Source organism: Phyllopteryx taeniolatus, chromosome 18 (genome assembly GCF_024500385.1).
Source record: "Phyllopteryx taeniolatus isolate TA_2022b chromosome 18, UOR_Ptae_1.2, whole genome shotgun sequence".
NCBI classification, from domain to species: Eukaryota; Metazoa; Chordata; class Actinopteri; order Syngnathiformes; family Syngnathidae; genus Phyllopteryx; species Phyllopteryx taeniolatus.
In genome coordinates, this window is record NC_084519.1 from 11,908,174 (window position 1) to 11,921,410 (window position 13,237).

Here is a 13,237-nt window from a genome sequence, read left to right on the forward strand (position 1 = left end):
TTCTGGAATCATTTCATCAGCGCCCCTTTTTAAAAGGCAGAATCTAGATCAGTTGTACAAGGTTGTGCCATTATGGCATTCTTTGCAAGTAGAATTATTATTATTTGTTTAACATAATTATTAAATAATTGAACAAGAATTTGGTTGATTGTGTGGATTTGATTGTTGATTAATTGCGTTTTGAGGCAACAGAGGCGAGTGCGCTACTTAGCTGCAACCAGCAGAGGCGCTGTTGATTCAGTCTCCAGTAGTTAGCTGTCAAAAGTCAGCTGTGGGAAGTTGAGCAACATGCGCACACCTCCTATAGGCAGCATTGTGGTGCTTCGTACAAGAAATTCCCTTGTTCCGTTATTAAAAAAAAAAAAAAAAAGTCATTATTTTCTCTGTCGTCGATTTAAGGAAACGTGGTCAAACATCCATCTGAACAAATTAGGTGAATTTTGATAGCTGGGGTCTTTAAACAACATTTATGGACCCACATCATCAGGACCACTAGAGTGATCACATATCATCGTAGCCACTGTATATCAGTAGGTAATCCCTCTTATAATCTATGCTTTTTATACATTATTTTACAGGTATCTAATTCAGACATCTGTCATACTGCTCAGTCAACAGTCTTAACTCCAAAATTCCTCTGTGATGTTTAAAAAAAAAATATCTCCCCCCTCCCTGAAAGGAAGAAAAAGTAGTTGGTGAATACTTCAGAATTCAAGGGTTAGTGTACTTAGATTTGGCAGGGAGATGGAAGAGAGGTTATCCTATATTTCTAGCTGTCGGTCAAAAAATAAAATAAAATCCTTCTCCTGAAGTCTGAGCCCCCGTCGGCCAGGTAACCCAAAACCTGGATCAGGGAGTTTGTGTGGTATATGCGGAGAGGAACAATGTGGCTCTTTGTGCAAGCTGGGCAGAGAAAACAAGCCGTTTCCCCTGGAAAGAGATCATGTTCAGGCTCCATCTGAGAAGACCACACAAGGCTGATCAGTGCCTTGTCTGCTGTGTGGACCAAGGAAGAGGAGGAGGAGAAGGGGGTTGAGGAAGACGAGTGGACAAACATCAACACACTTTAGGGAATTGCCTGACAAGATGTGAAAAGACGGTCTGTATAAACCAGTCCTTGGACACAACAAAACACACTACCCTGTGACACTTTTTTTTGGTCCAAAATGTGTGATTATGTTGTGTCCTCCCCCCCCCACATAAACTTCTCGTGGCCATCTGGGCGTCGTGCTTTGGCATCCTGCTGGTCCACAGGCCGGGCAACACTGGTGGGCTGTGGAGAGCAGGCGGGAAGGTGTTAGCACTGGCACCGTCCACACGAGGGCGGGGTACTGAATCTGGCGCTGCCATACTGTGTTGAACAGGGGTGCTGTTCATCCGCTGGGAAGGAAAAAAAACAGAAGGGGAGATGAGGATAATATGTAAGAGATCCTTGAAACATATCACATTTATTTATCCGCCAATGTCATATAAACACTTTGAGTCAAGTCGACACTACCGATAACTTACACAATCAAACCAAGAACATCTGGCCTCTCTCTCACACACACACGTGCAAATTAAATGCCAACAGGCACGCACTCATGTGAAGGCAGTGTTCTATACTCCCTCGCTCTCATTGCATTTTAGTTTCAAAAGCTCAGCGAATACTCAAGTGGTGGGCTCAGATTACACAAGCCTATAAAATATCCCAAATAAACGCAAGGAAATTTAGACAGAAAAAGCAACTGATTCCTGAGCCCAAATCCCCCAGTTGGCTGCCATTTCTTTCAGAGTGAGAAATATTTTAAAAGACGTTTAGCTGTAAAGACAATGAGGGAGGACTGTAATGCGGTGCTCAGAGCACAGAGGTGGCGAGCTAAAGCCATTCACATAGGGCAGCAGCCAGCTCTCGTTACACACAACGCCGGACCATAAATCCGTCTGCACGACACAAGCAGCATGCTGTGATTTCATATGTATCTGTTACTAAGGGAACACTTGAAACCACAACAGATGACAACACTCACTTTTAGTGAAAGGGAATCTTGCGATACTTGTGCCAAAACCATTAATTCAAAAGACAACGGTTTGCGTACTGTCCGTCAATAGCATTTCAAAATATTGTTTTTAAAGATGACTGTTGACCTTTTGAGGGACAACGCAGCGGAAAAGCAGAGCAGTTGAAATTAAAAACCATGTCTGAAATATCAGCGGCTTAATCTCAGGGCATACAGTCAAACAGTAACATGATCTCATTATGGCGAGATACCAGTGGGCGCGGACGGACGGGTGGTGTTACAGACATTTGGACTACCAACTCAGCGAGTGAAATAAAGAGGGCCCTTTGATAGGTCCAAAGTAAGGAGGCTGTTCTGCTATACTTAACATCTGTTTGGCAACGAACAGCAGTTGTGAGTGCAGACAGGGAAGAGGATGATAGGAGAGCGCTTAAGTCAGCCAAGCTAGGGTGTCACTATGACGTGCATAATTGAATCACTCTGGTTTTGTCCATATGTTTTCTGAAGAAGCCCCTGAGCTGTATTCCAGCTGGGTCTTACAGTAGTACCTTGTAAGTCTTTCTGACAATCATCTGCTTCTAAACTGAAGGTTTGTCATGTCTCAATTTGACTTCACCGGTCATTTACAAAGCTTGCTTGATCTTCTCTTGGGCACCAGTTATCTATTTTTGTCTGATACAAAAAGCCTATAAACAATTTCCGCACTGCAAACCGCCCGGGATAAAAGTATATGGTATACACACACACAACTTGGTGCAGCTAAAGGGATCCTGGCATGCAACCAAAGCATTGTGACTGTCAGGTTGTCGAAAGTGATCGCCTTTCAAAGTGACTCTCACTACCCGTGCCCTTCACCTCCTTCCCCTGTTGTAACCTTAGAACCCCGAAGAGTGCCAGGTAACCAGGATTCTTTCTCTTCGGCGCCATGCTGTTTAGTGACCATGCGCATGTGAAACCTGTGATTCAGTTTCTCCTATGGGAGTCTGTGCACAGACTTTCCGGTCCTTGGTCAAATAGAGTTTAGTATAATTGGTGGTTTTTAATTCACAACATGGCATGTCACTTGGGAAAGGGTTGCTAAGTATTCTAATGCAATGGGATTTCTAAGATCAATAGTAAATATACAGTAGTTAGTCCACTTTTCCTCTCATTCCCTCACCAAATAAAGCATTTTAAGTGTTCTTGCCTGGAACTATCATTTCTTACCTCTTTTTATTTGTTTTGATCACGGATTCGTAGGCATCTCCTTTTCAGAGCTGGCTCCATGTCTCCAGCACTGGGCGTATTAGCAGGGCTCCTCAAGCTACCCTTGTCCCTGAGTTTGGGCAAGAGCAGTGGGGTGGTGGTCCCACCTGTCTTTGGTGCAGTAGGTAGGGCATAGGCGTGGTCCTCGTCTGGCAAGTGTGGGTCCTCTCCTGCATCCCGAACTACTGCTAAAGGCTCTTCTGTCTGATTGACTGGACCATCAACTCGCACAGAGCAGACAACTGAGCACTTGTTTTCTTTTATAGATTCAAGCTCAGTTAGTGCAGGATCTTTGGGTGGTACAGGCACTCTCTGGGGTAAGGTTGAGCCTGGACTGGCTATGGATAGCACTGAGGAAATCCCATTAGGACCATAGTTCTGAGATTTCAGGACAGAAGCCATGGCATCATATGGGTGGTTGTTCACTATAGGGCTTGGTGGAGTGTGTGAAGGTGAGGTGTGGCAGTCTTGTTGGTATACAGTGTCATGTGAAGGGGGCTGTGGTGGTGGAGGTGGACTGGGTCTAATTATCTCATGGAGCCCTGATTTGGTACCCTGAACAGAACCTAACTCTTCCGGTCCTGAGAAGTCCACGACTGCCTTGAAATTGGATTCCAGCTTCACTTGGGTTCTCTGTAAAACCCTCTGTATAACTTGTCGTTCTGAGTGCTGTTGTTTATAGTCTGTCGGTCCTTCCGAGCTGCGTGTTGAGGAGGGTGATGTGTTGTACTGCGCTCTGGGGGACAATGTCCCACTGTAGCACGTTGATGATGGTGATGAGAAGGGTCTCTCTGATTTAACCCAGCCTATGTCCTTGGCATTGCGGTCACTGGGTGAAGGGAGACCATGAGGCATGTTTCCACTTAGTCTGTAGTGTAGCAATTGGTTGTTCCCTTCAGGGATCCCAGGAGATGGAAACCTTGCAGGTATGGATCTACATCTGTCTGTTCCCTCTGGCACAGGCTGTATAACACCAGTGTGATTTTGGGTTTCTAGATTTGTTTTGGGGGGGACTGGAATTGGTATTGGAATGGGTATTGGGACAGGTAGAGGAACAATAATTGGGTATGGTACCAGGACAGTGGGCTGGGGTAGGAGAGGACTAAAGGAAGGAATGCCAAAGTTCATTAAGGGAGGCATTGGAACAGGGCCTCTGGGTAACATAAGTGGAGGCGAGTGCAAGCCAGGGTAGTAGGGCCGAGGGAGAGGATGCATCAATCCTGGGGGGTTGATGGAGGAGGAAGTGGGGGGCTGCAGGTGTGGAGAATGGGGAGGTCTGTAGATAGGGCTGGAAGATGGACCAGGGGGTCTTGGATGGTGAGCAGTGGTAAGAGGGCTTCTAAGACCCTGGGCATGAAGAGGAGGTCTAATGAAGGGCATTCGCATTTGAGGAATCAGTGGATGTTCTAGCTGGTGGTGTGGAAGAGGAGGAGGAATAAGTGTAGGGTGAGGTGACAATTCTACAGCAGGAGGAGGTGGAGGAGGTTGCATGGGCCTGTCCAGAGTTCTCTGCCCAGTGACAGGAAGCTTTGAAGAGGATGATGACTCTGAAGGGGACATGGATGATGATTCTGATGATCCAAGGATTGGTGTAGGGCCCTTGGGAGATATGTTTCTTTGATGTGCTTCCCCTGTACTATTACTGCTGTTCCAAGACTCTGGAGTGAGAAGCTTTTGCCCAACAATATTGTGGTCCGACCTCCCCTCTTGGCCAGCTCTAGCTGGGCTGGAACATGTAAGGGCTGCACGAGCCTCTCTGTAGAACACATCCATCTTATACTGATTTAGACATTTGGTGCTACAGAACTGGAGTCGTTCTTCACCAGATCCAAAATCCAGGTATTCTTTGGTGTGGCGGACATGCTTACACCAATCACACACCTGCAACCCAGGAGAGAGAGACTGTGGAGGGTCACACAGGTGATCCATAATCAAATTACCTATGTAGAACTGTTTATTAAGTATCCTCTTACTCTAACATTGCTGTTTATCTTCATCACCAGCCTTGGTGAGTCCTCTGTATGGGGGTGCTGAGGGGATCTCTCCCCATGGAGGTCCTCATCTCTGGCCTAATTGGTAGAAACCACAGTATGACACATCCACATTGCCCCAATGTCAAGCAGTTAGGAAAACTTGAGTTCACACATGTGATGGATTAACTTAAAACCATAGCGATGTAGTTGCTAAAAGAATATATGTTAGTGGAATCAATCTTTGGCCATTAAATTAAATTTCAAGAAGTCTAGCAACAAGTGTAAAAATAATTTGCCTTGTCATGAATGGCATCAAACCCTAAAGGTCTGTACAGCGAAGGGAAATCACTATGGGGTGAAATAGATACGCTTGTACAACCAAGTAGGAAGGTAATGCAACTGATGTATTAGCATATCAATGTTGCCAGTGTTAATATTGGAATTTGTCTTGATTTGTGTAAGATGATCTTTTGTGGATCCGAGTGCTTCCCCGGCCCACCGAGTCGTGTTGAGTTACGAAACATGAGGCAGCTGAAGGTAAGGTATGCACTGAAAGTGGACACCTTGCCCCAGGCCTCCTGGCCTTCTTCTCAGACAAGCAGCAACAAGCAAACCGCGCTGCTTCCCTTCCCGCCTATGAAAAAGTAGAGGGCTTGTTGCACACAGTCTGCTCAGCTCGTCGTTTTGTCCTGACACTCTTGTGAATAAACCTATCATAGTATAGACAACAGCGGTGGCGAAAGGGGATATCGCTGCATGTCACCCCGTACCTCTAAAGAGGGTATATCCATGTCTTAATGGAAGGTGACAAATCATGTAGTGTGCATCCGAGCGGCCCCTCACAGTGATTGTTGTGGTCTATCCCCACCACCGAAGCCACTCTAATGGCTGTCCCCCCCTCCATTAACGAGAAACTGATACTAAGTGTCCTGGACAAACTTTGACCTCCATCACACCATATTTTCCCCAACAATATATTCCTAGTAAGTGGGTTCTAAGAGATGCATTTTTAAAATGCATTTCTATTTTTGTTCAGCGTTTCCTAACCATCGCAACCCATTTTATATAGGAAAAATCTCAGGGTACACCACCAAACAAGTGTCCCTCAAACTATCAATACTGAAAAAATGCATCTTGTCTCAATTTACTTACTGACTGAAAAATTGACTTACGAAGTGTGAAATCTGGGCTTGTTTAATTGAACACAAAGCTGATATTCTCACAGCAAGCCATGACTTATCGTGTTGTATGAATGGCAACAGCTCAATACACAGTTTTATTGAAAATTCTGTCATCTAATGGAAAAGCATTTCATTGTTCTGCCCTGTCTCCTTATGATGCTAACATAAATAGATGAGCAAAGATATATTTGTAACTAATAAATAATGATTTTTGACGATGATGATTCCCGTGAAACCCCTGATGAATTGTCATCAACAAGCAACAGCAACTTGCATAGGTTCACAATCAATATGTGCTGTCACTGCTCACCTTATTGCGCTTGAAGTAGGCCCGTCTGCAGGCAGCAAAACATTTCTCACTGCAGAAGCTCTTGAGCTCGGAACCCATGCATAGAGAGTAGCGCTTGACACCTTCCTTCTGGCACCAAACGCAGACTATCTGCACATTTTGTACGTCGTCCACTGCGGGGAGCAAGAAAAATAAATTGAGGTCAAACTAGAGAAAGATATCTTTTTTTTTTTTAATCATATACTGTTGTTAATATCAACTGAAGTGGTTCTTTAGAGAAGCTGTAATATAAGGATGTTTCAGAATCAGAACCTCACAGATCGTGCAAGTGTAGTCCTGTCCACACTAGCTAAACCTGTTAACTGGTACTATTGGAAACTAGAAGTGCATATTAAAGTCTATCCTACCTGGGATCCTCCAATTATTTATGATTTGGATTATATACACGTGCCGTAAAAGAATCTGCAACATAGCGGGTAGAATGAGTTAAAATGGGATTTTAATGGGCGGCACGGTCTACGAGTGATTTAGAATATGTGCCTCATAGTTCTGTGGTTGAGGGTTCAAATCCAGGCTCTGGTATTCCTCTGGTATTCCTTTGTGAAGTTTGCATGTTCACGCAGTAATTGCATGGGTTTTTCTTGAGATACTCTGGTTTGCTCCCACATTCCATGTGAGGTTCATTGAAGACTGTAAATTTTCCTTGGGTGTGATTGTGAATGTTGGTTTGTCTATATGTGCCCTGTTATTGGCTAGTGACCGGTCCAGGGTGTGCCCCGCCTCTCACCCAAAGTTAGCTGGGATAGGCTCCAGCACACCCTGGTGAGGATAAGCAGTATGGAAGATGGATGGATGGATGGATGGGTGGTGATTTTAATGTTAATAGCTTGCTACCTGCTGATGGCTTTATGAGAGGTACAATGACGGGTGCAGTCTTTTGCTCCTTGGGTGTGCTCGAGGAGGTGCTTGTTGACGAAGAGGAAGAAGACGATGAGGGAACGCTGAACGACTCCCTCTCGACGCTCTTCATAGCAAGGACCGAGTGACTGACTTTGCCGTCCAGGGTTTTGGGTTTTGGCAAAGAGTTTTCTGAAAGACATACCAAATATATATCTTAAGCATCCAGGAATTGCATTGACACAACAGTGATGAGCAATAAAAGATGACTCTTGAATGAAAGACAAGGAGACGCTATAAATTTGAGTGACAAAATGTCAGTACAACCTGCAGAACCTGTTGGTAGACTCTTCTCTCAATGTATTCTAACAGTGACGCAACTGCCCTCACCTTTCAACACAGATACATGCTGGCGCCTCTCTCTGTAGTTCCTGATCTCGTTGGCCTCGGCGTCTCGGAGATCTACTTTGTCGTAGCCATACCATCCCAGGAGCTCGTTCATAGTGCTTTCTGCAAAGGTCTACATGGGACAAATAGGAAACAAAAATGAACAGATTAACATTCTTTTTATATGTATAAAGTAACAGATGCAATTAGGATACTGTGTATACTGTGGTTGTGGTGGAACTTTTTATCCTATGCTAAACATAATCAGACTTTACTACCCCGAATGAATGAGAGGGATTCTTTCTCAGCTCCAGCCCTGTTAGAGAACTCAATCTGTGCACAGTGGAGTTCAGTATGACGCTTTTTCCATGATGTATTAATGTTGTTTACTCTTGCTAAATCTGAGACGGAAAGGTTTAAAACCCGACACCAGTGTGAGATCTATGAATCATCCTTTGTTTATCTCATCTAATTGGGAAAAAAGCAGGATAAATGAAAACTGTTCTCTGCAGATGTGGTCCCCCCTCTTTCTTTTCTTTTTTTTTATTATGACCAGATGAAAAAAAAATCAAAACACAAAGGTCTCTCTCTCTTTTTATCCACCCACCTCACTCTGTGGTTTTGGAAGAACCGGATTGGTACAGAAATCTGATCCAGAATGGGCAGAAATCAGAGCGGGACACCCAACACCAGAGCCAGGTCCCACGCTTCTCGGAAATGCCCCACTTCTCTCCCTTCTCCCAGCTTTCCCCCCCTCTGCTGCCCCTCCACATCCATCCTCCCCATGTTCGCCATCCTCCCCTCCACCCCGACACCTTCCAGTCCTGACACCCGACCCGGCCCAGCCTCTCGGGTTTCACCCTTTTCCAGCACAGCCAGTCTGCTGCGGCGGCGTTGAAGCCCCGTAGTACCGACTACACATTCTTTCCCTTTGCTTTCCTCACTCCGACCTCTGCTCTGCACCGGGGCCCTCAAAGAAATGGATCTCTCCCTTGACTTGCTCACTTTCTGCTGTGTGTGTATGTGTGTGTGTGAGTGTGTGTGAGTGAGTGTGAGCAGCGGTATCATATCCAGCTAAATATGCCTAACGATGATTAAAGTCAAGTATCCTGTGTCTGGTGCTACGCTCTGAGCGGGACGTGGAGGGAGTAAGTCCGAATGTGGTGTTGAAACAGATGTATTACAGAGACAACACCAGGCCGGACCTCAGCGGAGTGAGAAATCAGTTCTCCTGCCTTTCAGTGTGTGTGACTCTCTTACCCTCTTACCTCTGCTCGTTCAAGAAATTGTCACATATACTCAAGTCCGGTTTGGCAGATTCTTATAGAGTTAACAGATTTGATTGATTACGGCCCACTGGGACATTTAGAAATAGGAGTGTAGTTGGAGTCCATTCCAGTCCCTTAAGGTACTGTCAAACTTAATGTCACCCTAATGCTCTCGGTGGATGTGGTACACTGTGGCGGTACATTCAAAGGTATAGATTTTGTCCCAGCGCCATTTGACTTTGCATTGTGTACAATAATATTGCACTTTACCTGTACTAGAGAATAATGTACAAACAGTGACCCTTAGGTCAAGTGATTTGCCTTTTGGGGTACATGGGTGTAAATTGCACCTCGAGGGATAGAAGTTGACCCTGACAAGTACACCTATTTCTGACACTTTATGGCATGTTATTGGATTATAATGTTGCTCTTTGCAGCCTTTCTATGACCCATATGTTAGTTATTGGACTCTAAGTACCTTTTGTTCGAACCTTTTTCTAAGACCAAGGTGGTGCATTACAAGGGACAGAAATTGATATTCACTGTACCCCTATTTCTGACAGATTATGGTTTATTAATGGAATCCAAGGTTGATGTTTGTACATTTTCTAGGACCCATAGGTTATGGAGTCCCTTAGAAGCAGTTGCACATTGAGGCACAGAACCCTAATTTCTAATTATTGGACTCCAAGTTGACTCTTTCTACCTTTTTATATTAGAAACAAAAAAGTTATGTGGTACATTCGATTGTATTATTAAAATGTATGCGCTACATTAGTGTAAAACTGTAGATGGACTTAACTGTACCCCATTACTGCTAATTATTGCGCTCCAAGGAGAGTGTTGGAGTGTCAAGGGAGTAATTCCAGTGGCAGATGACTGTATCCCCGAAGGTAAAATGATGTCCTGTAGTGCCAACGTGTATACAACTCTGTGTCGTTCATTCAACAGTTTTGTCTGCCCAGCCTTCCCACTTCCCACAATGTTGTTTGTGTTTCTTTTTGGCAGTTCAGACAAACATCTGCTTTGCGAGAGTGACAGGCCGTATCCTAAACCACAGCGAGAGTTGCGTCCAAAGCCAACAAACCGGGGCCGACCCTGAGATCCAACCGGGGCGAGCTTTACATCAAGCGGGGGATAGCATTTCGCATGTTTTGATTAAAATTAGGGGAACTTGTAACACTACACCTCCCCTGGATATCAAAACTCCACAGTCCAAACCACTTACAGAAAAAAAAAAGAGCACATTTCCTCCCCGCGGTAAATGCCAGAATCATCCCCTCCTTCATGAAAAAAAATGTCGATTTCCCAGGGCAGGCTTGAAGGAACCTGGGATATCCCTTACCAACATTCTCAAATAACCAGTGTCTGAACCCAAACAAAGCACACAATCCTTGGATAAGTTTCCTTGCAGTAATGTGTGCCTAATGGTGGGAGGGAAGTGCACCTTTAAATGTGATTTGACTCGTCATTAGAGGAACAACGGCAACCTTTGAAGGGCGAACATCTCTGATGTTCAAGTGGTGCTTAAGTCATGTTTTGCCACCCAGCGTGGGGCTGATGCCGGTTATTAGGGGATATATTGTAACCTTGCTGCCCGCCCCCACCCTTAAACTCCAGCGGGGGCAGGGAAGAAGTGACGCACATCTGGAGCTCCACTGGACACAACTGTGTGCACGGCGGGGGCCACAGCTGGCCTGACACAGCGTCACAGAAGGGACGACCTACTTTTTTTTTTCTTTTTTTTTTTTTTTCTCAATTGGCTAACATCTGCAGTCTAATTAAAACTTCCTGTCCGGGTTAGATTGGTAATAACGGCGCTTCATATTTTAAACACTTTATGAATAGGAATAACGTCATCAGTTATGTCACATCAAATAAACAAGAAATGCACTCAGAGTGTTAGTCCTGCACAGATGTGTGAGTAGTTGACTATGAATTGGGGTGTTTCTCATCAAAGTGAACCAACCTCCTCTCACCTTCATCTCCTGGTTTATTTCCCTCTTTACGGGATGCGCGGGTTTCCTGCTGCGTTTACTTTCTGGCGGTCTCCCTTTCTCCATCTCTGGCATAGTCCCGGTCTGTGGTGGATCCGGTTCGGATCGGAGTCGAACGTGTCAAGCCGTCAAGAAGAAGTTGGGTGGGTCAGTGGAGCGGGCCAGAGTGAAAGCTGTCACTCGCGGTGACAGCGGCTGTCATTCCCGGACGTGCGAGCTCCTTCTCTGGTGCGCCTTGCAAAAAAAAAAAAAAAAAAAAAAAGTGTCCGCGGGACATGCGTGCGCGCTTCGTGCTGGAGGCTCCACTGGCGAACCAGAGCCGCTCGTTTAGCTTTACCATCGTCAGGCTAGTGTCGATAAGGGAAAGGGCACTTCCGGTTAGCACTGAAAATAAAACGTCATTGGAAAATAATGTGTAAAAAAAATAAAATAAATGCCAAGCCGTTTCAACAGTTATGCGATATTCTACTACTGCACTGAATTGTCCATGTACGAGTACACGCTTTGTTCTCACCAGTGAGTCGATTCAATGCACTACTAAAACGACTTTGGCACATTAGTAGTATGACTGTTTTACTCTTACTCATGACATTTTCCCCACTACTATATAATATTTCTCACACGAGTAGAACAATTAGGGTGCAACCATGTACTAGTACACGCTTTGTTCTCACCGGTAAGTCAAATCAATGCACTAGTAAAACGACTTTGGCACATTAGTAGTATGACTGTTTTACTCTACTCATGACATTTTTCCCACTACTATATAATATTTCTCACACTAGGGGAACAATTAGGGTGCACTAGTAAAACAACTACAATACTTTCTTCTCGTGCACTAGTAGGATATAGAATGAATGCCCAAACAGCTTTCCATTGTAAGACACAATTACGGCATGAAATAAATTTTAAACATTCACATAATGAGTTCGTGTTTTTATGTTTTGAGAAATTAAACTAATTAAAGTTAAACATGACATTTAATCTTGACTAGCTGTACCTGTCCTATTATTGACTATTTCCCTATGGTGACTGATTAAAAAGATAATCAAAATGATAAAGACTTGAGGCTTTAATAGGCAGAATTTAACGAAAAAGACAATCTATAAGGCTAAGCAGCCAGTGGCTTTGTCAATAAGAACATGACCGGAAATTAATATGTAAATAATATGTAAATAGGAACTGGTTGCTTTAGGTTGGGACAGCACATTGTGCTAGTGGTTATCACGTCTGCCTCACAGTTCTGAGGTTCAAAAAATTTGGACAGAATTACTATTCCTATTGAATAAGAAACTGTGGCCAAACTTTTGACTGGTAGTGCAGATGAATATAATAAATGATTAAATATCAATAACATATAATTAAAAGTAACGTGAGTAAATGGGTTATTTCAAAATTGTGAATCAAACCGGGTAGCCCTTAACATCATTCAGTACCCAAGAAGTACCTCTGAGTTTCAGAAAGGTCGGTGGGCGCTGCTCTAAACTGTCCCTAGTTATGAATGTGAGTGTGACTGGTTGGTTGTCTACATGTGCCCTGCAACAGGCTGGCGTCTAGTCGATGCTTAGGTTGCTGCAGAGATTTCCCTCCTTTGTGAGGTTAAAAACATTGAATCAATGGAAACAATAAGCCTTAAAAAGGTGTCTAAAATGTCAGGAAAAGGTAGGCCTTTTAAAACTAAAACCATTTTAAAATCAGTGAAATTTCTGACACAAACACGAAAATGAAAACGATCTCCATATAAATGCCGTATCCATTTATAATGCTTTTATTTTGAAAGGTAGACGGCCTGCTCCTGGTCTAATTGTGCTTTTTGACACTGCTGCCCCCTCTCAGGATGGAAGAGGGAGGGCTTCTGATTTGATGTAACTCAACACCTGGCGCCCGCCCCTCCTGCCTCCCAAATCTCACCAGATACATTTCATAAGGAATGCAAAGACTGTGTTTTATCTGAGGACACAGTACAAACACTGTCTCTTGTCCTAAAATAAGGAAAGAGA

At 44.2% G+C, this 13,237-nt stretch overlaps 1 protein-coding gene across 3 annotated transcripts; it reads right to left on the minus strand.

The window, feature by feature from the left end:
• Positions 1–1,243: 1,243 nt before the first annotated feature.
• Positions 1,244–12,029, minus strand: LOC133468005 (sine oculis-binding protein homolog). Of its 3 annotated transcripts, none has more exons than XM_061753323.1 (7): positions 11,210–12,029; positions 7,976–8,105; positions 7,583–7,777; positions 6,710–6,861; positions 5,219–5,314; positions 3,207–5,147; positions 1,244–1,380 (listed from the first exon to the last, which is right to left on the minus strand). In XM_061753323.1, the coding sequence occupies exons 2-6, from the start codon at positions 8,085–8,087 to the stop codon at positions 3,213–3,215; spliced, it is 2,490 nt and encodes an 829-aa protein (XP_061609307.1). In that variant the 5' UTR covers positions 8,088–8,105; positions 11,210–12,029; the 3' UTR covers positions 1,244–1,380; positions 3,207–3,212. The 3 variants fall into 3 exon arrangements, with proteins under 3 accessions (XP_061609307.1, XP_061609306.1, XP_061609305.1); XM_061753322.1 differs by having other exon boundaries at positions 3,207–5,126; positions 11,220–11,712; XM_061753321.1 differs by having other exon boundaries at positions 11,220–11,712.
• Between the last annotated feature and the right edge of the window lie 1,208 nt (positions 12,030–13,237).